This window comes from Rhyacophila brunnea, unplaced genomic scaffold (genome assembly GCF_057557595.1).
Source record: "Rhyacophila brunnea isolate RB1 unplaced genomic scaffold, BYU_Rbru_1.0 scaffold_20, whole genome shotgun sequence".
In the NCBI taxonomy this organism is placed as follows: Eukaryota; Metazoa; Arthropoda; class Insecta; order Trichoptera; family Rhyacophilidae; genus Rhyacophila; species Rhyacophila brunnea.
The window spans coordinates 18119582-18137487 of record NW_028232860.1 but is presented as its reverse complement, the minus strand read 5'-3'; the positions used below and the strand labels follow the sequence as shown (position 1 = coordinate 18137487).

At 35.1% G+C, this 17906-nt stretch overlaps 1 protein-coding gene across 2 annotated transcripts; it reads right to left on the bottom strand.

Moving 5' to 3' along the window:
• Positions 1 to 4071: 4071 nt before the first annotated feature.
• LOC147071317 (CXXC-type zinc finger protein 1-like) lies at positions 4072 to 17477 on the bottom strand. 2 transcript variants are annotated; one of them, XM_085947912.1, is made up of 11 exons: positions 17369 to 17477; positions 17144 to 17265; positions 15600 to 15769; positions 12457 to 12598; positions 9469 to 9594; positions 8367 to 8607; positions 6873 to 7070; positions 6455 to 6670; positions 6000 to 6090; positions 5751 to 5907; positions 4072 to 4362 (listed from the first exon to the last, which is right to left on the bottom strand). In XM_085947912.1, exons 1-11 carry the CDS (start codon positions 17396 to 17398, stop codon positions 4266 to 4268), a joined length of 1590 nt encoding a protein of 529 aa, XP_085804038.1. In that variant the 5' UTR covers positions 17399 to 17477; the 3' UTR covers positions 4072 to 4265. The 2 variants fall into 2 exon arrangements, with proteins under 2 accessions (XP_085804038.1, XP_085804037.1); XM_085947911.1 differs by having other exon boundaries at positions 4074 to 4362; positions 12457 to 12616.
• Between the last annotated feature and the right edge of the window lie 429 nt (positions 17478 to 17906).

The window sequence follows — 17906 nt, the reverse complement described above, 5'->3', positions numbered from 1 at the left end:
ATTTACCAAGGTCCCAGGCGATTAGTTTCCTGCTCTCTATCAACACACATACAATTAAAAAACAAAATGTGTTTTTTGCCAGCCATGGGATTCGAATCAACACTCACGCCTTCATAATATATGGGCTCATTATCAATTACTATAAATAATAGTCTATCATAATAACATATTAACTATCTATCTACCTAATACGAACAAATAATTAGTCTTATTCTGTGGTCATAAATTGTAAAGTAACCTTTTCTCATTTAAATTTCTATTAATGAGGCGACAATCATTCACATTGGATTATTGAGTCAACAGTGACGTCCCGTAGGGGTAGACAGATTGAGCGTCGCTTGGGGGCGGCAGTTACCCAAAGGGCGGCAAATCGAGGAGAATCATTAGGTATATAATATATAGAAATAGCTAACTAAACGTAGTAATAACAGAAATATCTTTCCATTAAAAAATTCACCTCGTTGGAAACAAAATGTATTAATTCGGTAGGTACTATAAAAGTTTTAACAGGACTTTATTTTTTTGTCGTGTTCGCGATGTCTAGTTTACTTCCGTTGTTCTTGGACGTCACATTCTTGGTGAACAGCAATGACACGTGGAGATTTGCGAATTATATTTTAATTATAGATAGGTACATACTCGTACTTACTTAATTTAAAATTTATCCAAATATGTTTGCCAGTCACTCGTGAGTTTTGGAAGTTGTCAGGTGTATTTTTAAATGTACCTATCTGAAACCGTAGACTCGCAATATTGTCTATTGAAGCAGAAATGGCATTTAAATTAGATCTAATGGTATATACATTTTGTCAGTAATATATTCATACAACACACTTCTTAGATATTGGAGTCATGAAAGGATGATAAAAAGTACTGTATGTGGTGCCATTTTGACACTGTCTAGGGGCGGCATTTTCTCTAGGGACGTCACTGAGAGTCAATGATGATGACGATAAATATACTTAGATACCTACATAGATAACTAATTAATTAAATAAATTTTTATAATAGATGAATTAAAATCTCCAACTATTGTTTACGATATGGGGCAGAATCAGTGAAGTGATTTCGCGCTCCAGTTAGGGATGAAATCCCCCCAATATTTTCAGTTAGTCGCCACGTGCGCTACTGTTATGAAAATCGGCGCATCCAAAGGGGCGGAACTGCTTATTTGTCCCACTAAATAATGCGATTAGTTCAAGCTCAATATTATTGAAAATTGCGCGAAATTTCGATATTTCATTACCCACCCTAGTTATGTTTTGGCGTAAATTGAGATTCAAGATTCTAGTTGACATTCGCCTAATTCCACACCTGACAAAGTGTCCTTTTTTATATTCAAACCATTTTCTTTTCAAAATCAGATTAGATAATATATTTATTGATTTTTTCTGAGTAGAGATTACCTACCTATCGATTTTTTTCATATGAGAATCATAATTTTTGAGTCTTTCATGCTCCCAATCGAAAGTCACCCTAAAGCAGTGGTGCACAACCTATTTGGAAGAAGGGCCAATTATTTCTTCATTTTCTAATTTTTCACAGTCAGCAGTGGGTAAAAGTGTTGACAAATTTAATATTGATATTATTCTAGACGAGACATACATTTTATTATTTTTAATTTAATAGTTACATACAGGGCACACAGAATGAATGGGAACTGAAATACCGGGTGTGGAGTAACAGGGAACCGGTCTCGAGTGTGGAAGAATATGGGATAAACTTAAACATGTGTCAAGAATACGTCATTCTAAGCTTGTCCTTCAATCTGACAACTGCTCACGGCTTATGCACTGACGCTTATTCAATATTGGTGTATGTGAAGGTTGCAACACACACTATTGCACATCTGTGTGTTTCATTTTAGTAGGACACTCACACATTCAAAACCCTGTTTCAAAATGTGGTGTATTGGAGTATATCCTATTGGAATTCTATTTATTAATCTGTTCTGTGGTTACTTCATTTATCAACTACTCCAATCGCTCTCCACCAGAATTTAGTATATAGAAAATTAGAATTTCGTCATATTCAATGCCAAATTTGGTGATGAAGTACTTTTTTATTTTGGCCGCAACAAATGTCATTTTAGGCAGCATATTTGGTTTGGCATCACTCCTTCAAAGGAATCAGAGTATATAAGGTTTTTTCCTTGTTTTTCTCTGTATTGATCTATATACTTATAGATTTTTTTTGGATACCTACTACTTTTCCAATAATTAGAATTTTTTGTTTCCACTCAATTGAATAAGTTATACCTACCAATGATTTTTTAATCTTTTCCTGAATACTGCAGTGACAACAGTAAACAAAGAAAATCTGTAAAATATCCTGATATCAAAACATAATTTTCTTTTTCGTCTGCGACATATTTTTCTTTGGACCATCTTTACTTACATTATACACATTTCATGAAGGTACCTACTCAAAGAAAGAATCCAAATATTACCTATGCTAGGGTAGATTTCTTACCCATTTACTCTATTCAAGGGATGAGGAAGAGGGATGGTATCACAAACACCAATGTCCTTGGTACAAAGCAACAAGTACAAAATCAATATCTTACCTATTGAGATTGAAAATCCCACAAATTTGTCATCGTTCACTGCTGTCGTCAACCTGTAAGCAGCCTCGGATTTATGTACCGGTAGTCAATTGGTAGCAACTTCCAAAGATTTTGTTTATATGTAGGCACACCGCGCCAGTGACATCCCTAGGAAAAATGTCGCCCTTAGACTATAGATACATCTAGACGCCACCCATTGCATTGCTAAATGAAGCTGAGTGCCGTGCGCTTAGTTTGTGGGCGAGCGAACGTATTCGTATACAAATGTTTGAGACCATAGACCATTTCGCTGGTGTTCGCCCAAAGTGCTCGCACTAGATGTTCAGAATCAAAATATAATTTTCTATTTTTTTACGTTATATAGTATTTTTAAGCAGTCAAAATGTAACCATTAGGTAAAAATATCGATAATCTAAGTTATTTTAAAGAAACACTTGGTCACTTGATATTAAAATATATAGTAATATACAAATAAATTATCATGAACATGTATCAACTTACCTATGAAACATTTTAATACAACACACAGAACCATCTTTTCTACTTAATTAACTAAAAATATTTAGCACTGACTTTATGTTTAACACAAAAAAATAGCAATTTTAGCAACACGCGCTCGCAGGTTATTGACGCTTAGTTAAGCAACAAACTAAGATTTGGCGGCAACACCATAGCAAATCATCTCACACATATGTAAACCTTTTATCTTACTCTAGCGCGTGTCGCAGAGATTATAAGGGTGCCGAATACTTTCTCACTTGCACATATGCATAGTTTTTGTTCAGGCCTTGGTGTCACCTTTTATTTTTATACATAGGTACCAATTTTATTATTTTTTTCGGGCTACCCATCTTAAATTGACATACACAACATTGAAAATTACAGTATTTCCACGAAACCTACTCTAAAACAGTAGTGGTTTTGCACCCTGACACCTTTGTGAAAAATGTGTGTGTGTGACACCTTTGTGAAAAATTACGCTATAACAATATGTATTATAATTTAATTGTTGCCAGGATTCTTTATGCTTGGATTATTTTTTTAAATTAAAATGTCTATGCACATGAACAAATAAGATGTTCCGTTGTTCTATGTACAGAATAAACAAGGTTTTCCGTTAAAACAGTGGTGCACAACGTATTTGAAGGAAGGGCCAATTTATCCATTTTATAATTTTTCACGAGCTGCAGTGGGTAAAAGTGTTAAAAAATAATAATGTGTTTATTATGTGACGAGACATACATTTTTTTGGGCTGCGGTTTGTGGATCATTGCCTTAAAATTTCAGAATTTGCAAAGTGTTCCATCGCAAGAAGAGTTTAGAAAACCCTGGTATATACAACTACTTGGCTACGGCAGCCGGTAAATATGTGAGGACAGTATGAAAAAGATTTCAGATGGTATGACGTGAAGGTGGACAGGGATTCTTGGAGATCCCATATTCTGCCCCAAATTTTGATGTAGGATAGGATAGTAAGGATTTAAACAATATTGAACAGCATGGAAATAACGGTACGCACTCTCATGTTTTTATTATAAATTTATTAAATGCAGCAGCTTATGGCAGACAATGACATATTTAAATTCTGAATATGGACCTATATTAATGTCGGGAATAAGAGAGATTTTATATTATTTTAAATGTCATCACACAATTCTTTCAAAGACAACTATACATATTTGTTTATGATCTAATTTGTTCATGTTTCCTTTTTAGCGGGCTGCATCTTAGAGGTTATTAATTCCATTACTTCGTGATCATACGTGGAATGCAGCATCAAACCTAGAACCCCAGCCCTGGAAAGCAAATAAAATACAACATCAGTAATATAATCTTACAGGTGTTTAACATTGACATTAGAGCTGTCGATTCCATATTATACATATTAATATCTTCCACCATAATCGTCAGCATATATCATAAGTAAACACCTATCGCGTCTTGTTACAAAGTGGTTCGTAGTAAAGAATAAATTACTAGTGGTGTCTGTTTTGGTGTCATGCCAACTCCTATGGGCTCTAGTGAACGAATTAGGAACTAGTTCTCTTCGCCAATGCTACAAGTGACAATAATTCTTTTTGTTCTCGATACAATCACCTTAACAGTCGGACGTGTTTATCTCACACTGCTGTGTGTAAAGGACTAATCAAGATATAATCCAGAACAGAATTCACAAGAAAATTGTCCACGGAGATTCGTCGTTATTAGGCTCTTACATTTTCAGTAAATATGTTTTAAATTTTTAATGATTTTATGTGACTACTATTTTGTTTATATGATTCAATCCTAAATTAACCTCTGAGAGCTTGTTGATGTATAGAAATTTACGTCATGTCCGATATACTGTTAAATTCAAACTTAGTGTAAAGCCTCAGTGGCAGTGTTTTCCGGAGCGGGGCGAGTGGTGTGTATGTTAAATAAATGTACACAACACGCACGCTCCGCACTGCAAAACACTGCCACTCATACCCATAGAAAAATTAGACCGCAGCTGAATGCGTCCACTAGTGGCCGAGTTGTGGCCGCGTTCGGTGGCTGTGTGTGCAGGGGAATGGGACGACTGGCCTCCGGACAATTGGACGCCGCACTGTCGTAGACACATGTAGACGAGGTACTTTAATCAGTTTCTATCTACTACTTAGTAGTTTGAATTCATTTTACTCTTAACATAATGTATTCTTTATCGCGGATTGAGAATTACCATGCCTAAGGCTTTATATAAAATAAAAAACTCTTTTCTCGTTGGAACTTAAACATATGCACGATTAAATCATTGTTTACGTCTGCATATTTACATTCTCACCAACTATTAAATCATAATATAATCATTGAAATATAAATAATAATATTGAATATTTTTTTTCAAAGTACCTATAAGTACCTAACGTCTATTTATTTTTGAATTCCGTGGCGTCCAGTTGTCCGGTGCCAAATCGTCCTAGACCCGTGTGCAGAGGCTCTTAAACTCGATAAATAATTCCTTGCAATTCCCTGTTATTAATTATTACTTGGACTCTTGGGTGCCCTGAATAGTTAATTGGGATTGGATTATATTAATAAAAATAAATAATATAAAAATTATTATTTGTAACAGTCACTATGACATTCTTTCATTCAAATCATAGTACTCACTAAAGAAAGCCCTTATTTTGACAATTCAAACAAAAATTCAAGAATGAAATACCTGGAAGCCATAGCATATCGAATATTCCTCTCTTGTTCCATCAGGTCATCTACTTTGAGCCACTGACGGACCCTCTCCAGGTCAACTTCAGCCCTGCGCAGTTTCTCCCAAGCGTGATGCTTCAAGCACGACTTACGAGGTGCTCTGCAGAACTCACCTGGAATATAATATAGTACCCATTAATAAAGGTGACGTAAATTATGATGAAAGAAGTTTTTGAAGGTTGAATTTATAAAGACTTGTTCTCACCAGTAGGAATGAACACATCACGGACCAATGGGCAGCCACAGACATCTGTGTCACTCACTTTCGGCTCTTTACTGTGTTCTGGACAAAGAACCTGTAAAAATATCAAGATTGATAGCTTTCATATGACAATTCAATGCAGAAAATAGAGATACACAGGGAACAGCTTAAAAACAAGGGATTTTAACACATTGTTCGTTATAAAAAATGGTACCTAATTGAAAAAAATATAAAACATAGTTTTTAAAGTATTTAAATTATTATTTATTCAAATAGGATTTAAGAATCTAGCATTCTTTAGCATAATGTAATTTAAATTGTTTTTTTACAAAAAATTTACAAGGCAGAATCAAGACTGGATTGGCAGCAGACATGGATTAAAAAGAAAATTCAATGTTGGCCGATCAGCAAAACCTATGACATAAGTAAAGATAAATCAAATTTATAAGGTAACCTACCCTAAGCCTTTTGCAGTACGTTCTATTTATGACGTTGTAAAAGTCACAGAACATATTCTGTCCTTCGATACGGGTCTTAAAAACTGAGCCGAATGATGACTGGGCCTCGTATTTATTGAAGCACTTCTCCATGTGTTTGACGGCCGTTCTGGAGTGGATTTCGTGGCCGCATGTTATGCAGTACATTGACATTTCGCCTTCTTCTTCAGGTTCCAGCTAGAAATTGAAATTTTGATTGTCTTAATAACATATTTACACCACCACATTGGTACTTTAACTTCCACTGCACTATTTAAGAGTTCGCTAGCATGATAAGAGATACGAAGTAGCTAGTAGGGGGAAGTTATACAAATTGTGACTTCATTAAACCAACAAAATATACGCTCACTTTACATTTCTTCTTGAATAAAGTAAATACCTCATCGTCAGGATTAGCAGGCGGTGCATTCCTGGCTCTCTCGACAAGCACGTCTATCTCTGCTCTCCGTTTCTCCAAGTCGTTGAGCGCTTCGCGTACTCCGGTCAGACGAGAACGCACTTGCAACAACGCACGTCGGTCAGATGCCTCGGCTATGCATGGGCGAAGTGACCACTCCTGAATGCGCTGAGGCAACACCTAATAATAGAAATAATTTACTGTATTGACTTCTACATGACTAGGGAATCCAATCCCGAGCCAAAATTCTGATCCCGGGATTTCGGGATTAAAATTTGACAATCCCGGGATCCCGGGATTGGCATTTTTTTCCATTGTTAATATAAAATTTTTATATTTACAAATAACATTGATAAAATCGGTCAAAAATAAATCTAGTATAATTTATACTATTTAAGACATTTATTGTTAATATTGTATATGTTCAATCTTGGAAATACACAAGTTTAATGGAGTAAATAATATTGTAATATAAATAATAATGTGAATTTAATATGACATTGCTGTTTCTGATAGTAAAGACATAATGAATGGATTAGCGAGATTTAAAATAGTAAAGCAAATAATCATGGCGTATTTATGGCCTTTCCGCTTCATAAATCTAATTAGTCAGCCAAATATGAAACTGCCGTAAAACGTATGATATCATGGTAGAATTACTTTGTTAAAAGTGCGAAGCATTGTTTTTTTCCAATCTTTCTCATTTTTAATAATTCATGTGAAAAAATAAAATGAATCGACAACCTACACATGGGTATAAATCAAACTTCATTCAAACTCAGTTTATTTCTAATGTAGTTATTTTTTATTAAAAGTATTTTTTCTGTTTTATTTTCGCTTTTATTTTATTTTCCATAAAAATTGATAAAAAAATCAATCCCGAAATCCCGGGATTATGTTTATCAATCCCGGGATTCATAGGTATCGAAAATAGCTCGGTATCCCGGGATTGGAATCCCTATAGATGACATATTACATAAATGTAGCCTGTTCATATTTTTCTTATGGTTTAGGCAGGCTTAATTGAAATTTAAAAACTAACACCATACCTATGCAATTTGTATTCTTAGTTCAATGAAAATAAATAAGTATTACTGTCAAAGTTTAGTATGCACTATTTTGTCGGATCTCCACAGCCTAATCCATTTTTCAACACTGGATGCAAGTGATCAGTGTGAAGTTTGATACAAATTGATTTGTACTGGCAAATGACTTACATGTACCAATTCTTAGTAAGTTTTGATAGTTTGAACAGGAGACAAGAAATATTGGTCGGGACATCGAGGGAAATATAACATGCGCAATCTAAACAGTGTCAGAGATATCGATGAATAATTCGGATATGCTTCTTAAGTTATACCATTAAAATAACCTTTCTTCACGTTCACATTCATACCGTCTAAATAGAGAAAGTGTTCTTCAACGCTGCGGTGGGTCAATATCATGTCTACATGTTTCATCGCTATGGAAAGTCACCTGATATATCCTTGCGGTTGCAAGCCTCATTCCACAGCTATGCGAGCAATACTTTGAAGGCGGGACGGCAACCTTCACGCAGTTTTGTCCCAAACACTGCTGAGGGACAAAATTCTGAGGAATGACGGGCGGTTCGTTGACTGTGACGCTACTCGAAGGTCTCTTACTCCCGCCAGTCGGCGTCTTTGTAGCGGTGCTCTCTCTGACACGAGAATCGCTGGAACGGTGCTTACTGCGACCACTGCACCAAAAAAGAAGGGTTGTGTGAATATTAAATTACTAATCCACGACACGGCTTTCAATATAAAGGTTAAAGAATTAAAAACTAAGTTTGAATACAATAGATAACTCCATCTTCAAAAGGTCTCTTGTTTCGCTAACATAATGTCACCCCAAACTTGTTGTAATTGAGATTTATAGTTTTGCGTTAATAGAGTTTAAATATTGAATCCAAATATATAATATGATTTTGGTATACACAGCAAGTAAGAATTTCAGGTAGCAACGACTCGATCTGCTTGATAAAACATAGGAGACGCCAAATACACAAATTTATGATAACTGGTGGCAATTCAAATATAATTTTTCCCTTACAACAAGTTGGAAACGAGTTATTTTTTATGTTACTTAAGTTTACCTACAGATTTCCTGATTTTTAATTTGTATTAATCTCTTTTTCTGTTATATCTTAGATTACTCATAATGTATAAAATTCAAGTATATAATAATATGAATAGGTATGTATGTATGTATATTATAAAAATGTTACCTTTTCGTCAATAATTAATTATTCAATATTCTTATGTAATTTCTTTCAACTTGATGTTATTCTCTTTATCTTGTTAGGCTTTACTACAATATTATAAATTACATATGGAAACTTTGCTGGTTACAATATCTTCTCTCTAATCTATTTTTATACACATTTATAATCAATCGGTTTGTTTAAACTTTCATACATGCTTTTAAAATGTCTTTCAAAATATACATAATTTGAAAACACCTCAGATTGAGACACGTGGGTCCCATTTAATTATGATTTCAAATTAATTAAATCACTGTATTATTGACGCAATAAGAAAAAAATATCTGGTACGATTACCTCGATGATTTAGTAGGTTTGGAACGAGCTGGCACGAGTATATTGACACACAATCTCTGCTTGCACCGTATCTTCACGCGGGCTGATGTTGAACTCATTTTGGATAGTTCCAAACAATTATCACATCTGTAAAAAATTAAAGCGACAATTTAATGAAAGTTATCACATGTCATTACAAGATTCCATCGAATGAGGGTAATACAGTGTCGCCGATTAAATTGGTTTTTGCGGAAACTTTCAGTACTCTTTTTCTTGGTATAAGAATGTACAGTGTAACCCCGATCTACCGTTCTCGCATAAATCGTTTTCCCACATGGATCGTTCATTTTTGAAAGTCCCGCCAAACACCCATAAGAACAATATTAAATAATCCCGCATTAACCGTTCCCCGATTTATCGTTTTCCTCGATATATCGTCTAAATATTATGGTCCCGTCACAAATATTATCCTGATTGACCGTTTTTGTTGAATATTCTTCATATCGCTTTTGTAGAATTGTTTATGACACTTTTTATGATGCTTTGTTTGCAAATATTATGTTCCTGTCACAAATATTATCCCGATTGACCGTTTTTTTTTTAATATTTTTCATTTCGCTTTCATAGAATATTGTTTATGATACTTTTTATTATGCTTTGTTTGCACAGATCGGTCGGCGCTCAATCTCGCCTGATCGTTCAGTCGCATTGCTTTGTTTGCACACTCACACAGGCCGTTCGGCTTGCCTCGTATCTCGTATCACGAATTTGTCGCAACTAAAATGCCCCCCATGAAGAAAACTAGAACTCTAGCTGAGAAACTTAAAATAATTCTAGACGTCGAAATTTTTTTTTTATATATGTAGCTGTCAGTATATTAGCGATCAAATATCTATTTTTAATGTATCAAATTATTCGACTGCAATAATATATTCCCAGCGAATCATATTCCAGTAAACAACTTTTATCTGTATCAGCAGATTGAATGGCGATATGAAATACGCTATCGCAATGGAAAAGTAGTCGAATATCCATTCCCATAGTCTCATATTATATTATGACTGTAATAATAAATAAAGTTCACAGCTACTCGAATGTAAACCGCTGACTCGTTCAAGATAATTATGTACTAGAACAGTGGTTCCCAAAGTTGACTGGGCTCCGACCAATCTAACAAAAATTTCCAATCTTGGGACCCACCTCTTAGCTGTCTTAGAGAAAAGAGGGCATAAATATTGATAATGCTCAGATTGGAACTACTTAATGCTGTCTTATTAATTGTTCTAATTGAAATAAAAAAAAATATTTTTTATGAGTGTTACCAATATGAATGAAAGACTGTTGAAATAAGAAACACAACTTAAATAAAAAAAAAAATATTACTTAAATACCTACACCTGCAAGGTTTTTTTACAAAATTATTTCAATGGGAAGGATGTATTTGTTTCTTATTTTTCTTCATTACAGTTTTAACATCAACTTCAACTTTAGTTACTTTTAATCGCAGTGAGTTTGATATATTATCCAATTTATTTCGGTATTTAGAAAATCCAACCTCACATAGATATGAGGTAGTAAAGAGGAGGAGGACTTTCATAGTTTCATCGAACAGGCAAGGATAATTATCAGCAACTGAGAGCCAGAATTTCGTTAACTGTTTACGATTGAAACTATTTTTCAGTGACGTATCTTCTGATAAACCAACGAGTCCTTCACTTGCTTTTGTTGACATACTAGTTGGTAAGTCGTCTTGAAATGGGTTACAAATCCAACGCAACGAATCAAACTTTTTCATCTCTTCCCCAAAATAGTCGTCAAAGTTATTTATTAACAGTGAAAAAAATATTATTATTTTATCACAGTATTTTCCGTAACTTAAGTTTATTTCAATTTTTAGGAATTATAAATAGCTGAATGAAATATCAAATTTATCACTCCCTATTTTTTTTAATTCATGTATACAGTGGCGAGGGCCCACTCAATATTCGCTCCCGACCCACTGGTGGGTCGCGACCCATAGTTTGGGAAACCATGTACTAGAATATAATGTTTATGTATTACTTTCGACAGTATAAATTATGAAGAATGATTTATCAAATGTCACTCGAATATACGTTTCCAGTCTGTTACCATCACGGTCTCTATATCGCCTCGCCCAACATCTGATTGTACCGAGGTGCGGACCTCGGATCCGTACCTATCATAAGTTTAGTATTGTAACATGTACTGCTATAACATACTATTGTACCAACCATTACGCTGCAAATAAAACTCGCTCCTGCATACATCTTCGACTTCTTCATCATCATCCTCAACACCCAAATATATCCCGCATTAATCGTTTTTTTAGGGTCCCTTGAAAATTGTAGAATCGGGGTTTCACTGTATAAGATTCCTTCTATATAATAATATAGTCCCAATTCTCTGTTTTTAACAATGACATTAATATGGACGAAGAATCTGGAAAAAAAAATGACACTCACTTTTTTGTCGGGTCTGCCGAATGGCATAATCTGTTCTAACGCCATTACAATAAAGGTGATATTGCTATAAATTGCCGATGCTTTTTGTCGCGTCTGCCGAATGGCATAATTCATATTTTAATATCAATATCGTTCGCTCAAATAAACATTTACACTAGAAACACTGTTCTAACGCCATTACAATAAAGGTGATATGTATTACTATAAATTCCCGATACGTGATATCGCATAATGGAAATTACGAAATTTCGTCACATGACGTCTACCTATACATGTGCGAATGTCGCTATGTGCGAATTTACTTGCTAGCTACTGTACTGAGTGCGTTTTCCATTAATAATGTCATTGGTTTTTAATAAATATTACAACTGCACTAACTAATTGCAACTAATTAACTAATTGCAGCATTAAATGATACCTTAACTTGAGTTATTATGAAAGGACCTGTTATAGATGATGAAACTATGAACTGTTTCTGTCAAACAAGAACCTTCCGTCTATGGTTAATACAATAACAGAGACATACCTGCCGCAATCATATGTTCTGACACAGCCGGTGCAAGTACCGCACATAGAAAGTTGTGTGCTGTGGGATGGACTTCCACCTGAGCGTCGTGCTGACTTGTTCTCTGAATGTTCTTTACGTTTCTTCTTTGACTCATCACGGCCTGTCAATTTCAGACTTACTATTGAAAATTAAAAAAACGTTTTAAACATCCAATTTGTAATTTGATACCTTTGAGTCTATTCTATACACCACGGCAAAAGTGATAAATATTATCACTTTATCATATTTATGTACATATTAAGGTATTATAATTTGTTACAATAAGTTAGTCGTCTAAACTTTAGACAGTTAACTTGTAGCAATTAACTGCCTCAATATATAAATATTATAAACTACTGTTGATAGCTGCTTTGTGTATAGCACAGCTTCGCTTGGATGTGATTGACTATAAGATAGTGAGATATAATAATACAATTGCTATAACATTAAACTACGAGGGTGGGTCAATAATTCCTTAGAAAAAAGCATTAAAACAGGTTTTATTTTTGTATTTTTTTTTTATTTCTCAACATAATTTCCTTGGAGCTCAATACACTTGGTTAGACGTTTCTCAATTTTTTTTAAACCGTCAGAAAAATAAGTTTTCGGAAGGTCCTCAAAATAAGCATTTGTCCGATCGATGACTTCTTCATTTGAAAAAAAACGTTGTCCACTTAGCCATTTTTTTAAGTTTGGGAAAAGGAAAAAGTCACTGGGGCTAAATCTGGCGAATACGGTGGGTGGTCGACCAATTCGAACTTCAATTCTTCAATTTTAGCCATTGATCGTAAACATGTGTGAACACGGGCATTGTCCTGATGAAAGAGGATTTTTTTCCTGTTTAAATGAGGCCGTTTTTCTTCAATTTTGTTTTTTAGCTGGTCCAATAAAGATGCATAATAATCTCCTGTTATTGTTTTTCCTTTTTCCAAATAGTCAACGAAAATAATTTCACGTGCATCCCAAAATACAGTAGCCATAACCTTACCAGCTGATTTTACGGTTTTCGCCTTCTTTGGACATGGTTTGCCTTCGCAATCCACTGCTTTGACTGTTCTTTCGTCTCGGGAGTATGGTGGTGTATCCATGTTTCATCTACAGTCACAAAGCGACGAAAAAATTCATCCGGATTGCGTTGCATGAGCGACAACAGGGCTTTAGAGGCCACCACCCTATTGCGTTTATTGTCGACTGTGAGCAAACGCGGCACCCATCTTGCAGAAATATTTTTCATGCCCAATTTGTCATGTAAAATAGAAATGACGCTACCTTTTGAGATCCCTGTAACCTCAATTATCTCACTCAACTTTAATCTTCGGTCACTTAACACCATATCGTGGATTTTATTGATCATTTCTGGTGTAGTCACCTCTACAGGACGTCCTGAGCGTGGTTCATCCTTTGTTGATGTACGACCACGTTTAAATTCATTTAACCAGTTATAAATAGTTGCAAGTGAAGGAGCAGATATGCCGTGAACTAAATCCAACTCATTTTTTATTTCCTTTGCTGTTAACCCTTTTATATTAAAATGTTTAATAACAGCTCTAACCTCAATTTTCTCCATTTTCCATTTTTCCATTTTCCACAAGCAATTTTTTTTTTAAATGTACGAGAAACACACAACAACCCGACCAATCTGATTGAAACTTCGCAGCATACTGAATCGGTAATGCCGCTGCATGAAAACAAACCGCTTGCAGTACAATTCGCGCCACCTGTCGGCTTTTCTAAGGACTTATTGACCCACCCTCGTACCATTTTTCACTCTTAGGAGGAACACATGAGCTTTCTTCCAAAGTAAAAGTTTTATTAACAACCAGAAGGAATCGTTGTTAGCCATGTGCCAGTGGCGAAGGGTGGAGGTAGTCTGTTGAGATCTGAAATAAATAGTGCACACTTAACTTTGTCAGTCATACGTTTCTGTTTTCATTTAACTAAGCTACAAATTGCAGATAGTGTTGGATTTTAAGATTTTATTAAACCCTGAATGACAAAGTTTAGTGTGTAGGTACTATTTATGTTGGATCTTAACAGCCTACCTCCACCCTTCGCTAATGCCATGCGGCCAACCCTTTGGGTCTTTGGATCAAACACACAGTAAACTAGGTGTAATTTTTGTTAGGCATGGGATCGAACCCACGGCTCCATAGACGGTCGCTTTACTCTGTGGGGCCACAATCACTATACAAATATGCATACAATAACAATGTTAAAATTTGTCCCAAATTCAAAAGTGATGACACTCTGCCTAACTACTCTATAGTAGATGTATTAAGGGCCATCATGCCATGTTAAAAATTAAAAATTGGTGGGTATCTTTATGAGAAAGTCTGAACAATCTATAGACAAAATTTATGTCATTGTTCTGCCCTCCATTTATTCATCTTTTACAAGTTTTATATGACAGATCGATGGGTTACACGTAAATTGTACGTATTACATATTACCGTTTCACAATTAACCGTGAGTTATCGTACTGGAAAGAGATGGCCGCATGGAATTGAGATAAAAAATGACACGTTGTTCGTGGAGCATTGTAGACAGTAATGTTCGAAATTTATTAGAATCGATAAGAACATTACTTTGATAGGTAACAACGTGAAACTTACAAACGGCTACTTGCAAACCTACTTTTAATCATTCAGAATTCTAATTTACTTACCTACCATTTTTCTTCTGCCTTTTCTTTGCATTCAGATAGTTTTTATTACATTTTTTTAAGTGTTTTATTTAGTCAATAATATACGGCCATCTATTTCAGATATAACAGGTCACTGTGAAACGGCCAACTGCATACATACAATTTTACAGACACAAGCTCGACAATAATAATTGGCACATTTTTTTTTTTCGACCATGTTCGATCCTAATAGGATCCTATGGGCCTCCACAGAGTAGAGGTTTGTATTAACAGATTTTGTTTTTTTACGAGAAATGGATGTCAGCCACTTGCTCAACCTATTCGGTCCATACCCTGACTCACACACAAATTGAAAAACAATATGTGTACTTGCCAGACCCAGAATTCGAACCTGGGACCCACGGCATTATAGTCCAACGCTTAAGCCGCGCGGCCACCGAGTTGGCAATTACTATAAGGCAAATAAGGATTATAATACCGGAATCCCTCTCTCCTTCATGTTCTCGTTTTTGTAGCTTGAACCGGGTTGTGAGGGACGGATCCTCAAGTCGGCAGCGATCACAGTAATACTGTCGGATGTAGCGAGCCTCCCTCTCTGAAATGTTGATGCAGTCGCCGTGGTACCATTCTTCACAAGCATCGCAGCCTCTGTAAAATATTTGATGGAGAGATTGACTTGCTATAATAGAAGGAGTAACAGTAAGCTTTTTGGGTACTAGTCGGTTAACAGGAAGCCAGGCGGGAACCGTGCTAATTTTCATTGTTGATTTTGGCAAAATTCATGAATTCAAGAATGAAAACCAAACCTAACCTAACATAACCTAGCAAATAATCCAGTATACTGGCTACTTTCAAAATTTGTTTGTTTTTGTCAAAAGAACCGCTTTTTGTATTATCGACTACCTACTATATAGTTTTGTTCCACCCAATCAAATCAAACTCGGCCAAATCATTCAAACTGGTTTATCAGACGAGAGCGGAGGAAAAATAATAAATGAATATCGTTTTTAGGTTAGGTCTTATATTGACAGTGAGAGAAAAGTGGTTTGGTGTCTTCTGACCGTCAGAACTTACTAGATTCTTGCTGGGACAGATACAGAAAGGTCAAATCTCATACTATATCCGGTTTACTTGGTGCTCATTAGTTGTCAAACGATCAGCAACGTTTGCTGGAACATACCTTGTTAAATATGCCGCAGATGCACGCATGAGGTTTTATAACTTTCTTTTTAGACCAAAACAAACCTAACCTAACCTAATCTATCCTATCTAATGATGCATCAAAATGTATGAAAATTTCAGTAATTGTGCCGCAGAGGTGGACACGAGCTTTTATATATTTTTTTTTTACAAAAACAGTTTATTCCATGTTATTCCAATTATAATAAATACCTTTTTCTGTCGGCGCATCGGCTTTTCGATCCAATAATCGTTAATTGAAAATTTGAAATTTTCATACATTTTGATACACCATTATCACAAACTAAGATTATATGAGGTAATATTAGGTTGGGGTAGGTTAGATTAGGTTAGGTTTGGTTTGGTCTAAAAAGAAAGTTGTAAAATCTCATGTCCACCTGTGCGGTACATTTACCAACATTTCAAATTTTAAATTAAGAATTATTGAATCGAAAAGCATCTGCGTCGACAGAAAAAGCTATTTAATATAATTGTCTATTTACACGGTTATAAACTGTTTTCCTTAAAAAAAAAATTATAAATGTTCATGCTGGCATCTGCGGCACAATTACCCATACCTTTCCTAAGTACCATTACATTAAATTACATTATTATTTGCTTTTTGTTTACATTACCATAGTTGTTATAAAAATTGTTTGCATCTATTATTCATCTACAGTATTGCCACCACTGACCAGGTCTTAGACGGAGATTATATCTTAAGGAGTGCTCAATTACAACCCATTACAAAGCCTGAGCTAAAAGTGTCTTATCCGTGTCACATTATTGTCCATCAATGAGTTTCTAAGATAATGTGAATAGAATAATAAAAATATAGCATACATCATAAACCGGGAGCTGTCCGATGAACGACAGATGCAATAAGCCTGTCTCGCCTGATTCAGGAGTGTGGTGATCTTCGATTGGCGCTCAGGAAGATCAAATTGTTTGGCTATGTCAGCTTTCTGTAAAACGCGCAAGAAAACATTATTGCACAATTAATTTCGCGAAATATTGTGTGATTAAAGTATTTTGCTATGGATATCATTTATTTAATTATATATTTACTGATGGTTTATGAGGTTTTTTGTCAGACATCGTGATTTATTTTGTCAGTGTAGCTGTAGTTGTTTTTAAAATGTACATGTACAATATTCTAGCTGTCACTTTTCTGACTGTCAAACAGTCAAACCAGTGTTGCCATATTTTGAAAGTGGAATTATAGTACAGAGCCTCCAAAATTATAGTATTTGGGGATAAAATATAGTACGCGTTATCATCTGTTGAAAATGTATAGGTTTTTTGTTTCTCAGAAAAAAAAATAACGGAGAATTTAGTAGAATGTGTACAATTTTCACCGCGGGCCGCAAGTTCCCAATTTTTCATAGTCGGCTCGTTTTTTTTAGGAAGAATATTTTGCCGCGGGCCGCAAGTTCCCTATTTTTCATGGTCGGCTCGTTTTTTTTAGGAAAAATAATTTCGCCGCGGGCCGCAGGTTCCCGATTTTTCATGGTCGGCTCGTTTTTTTTAGGAAATTTTTCATGGTCAGCTTTTCGCGGGCCGCAAATTTCCAAATTTTCGAAGACGCAAATGCGAAATTATAGTA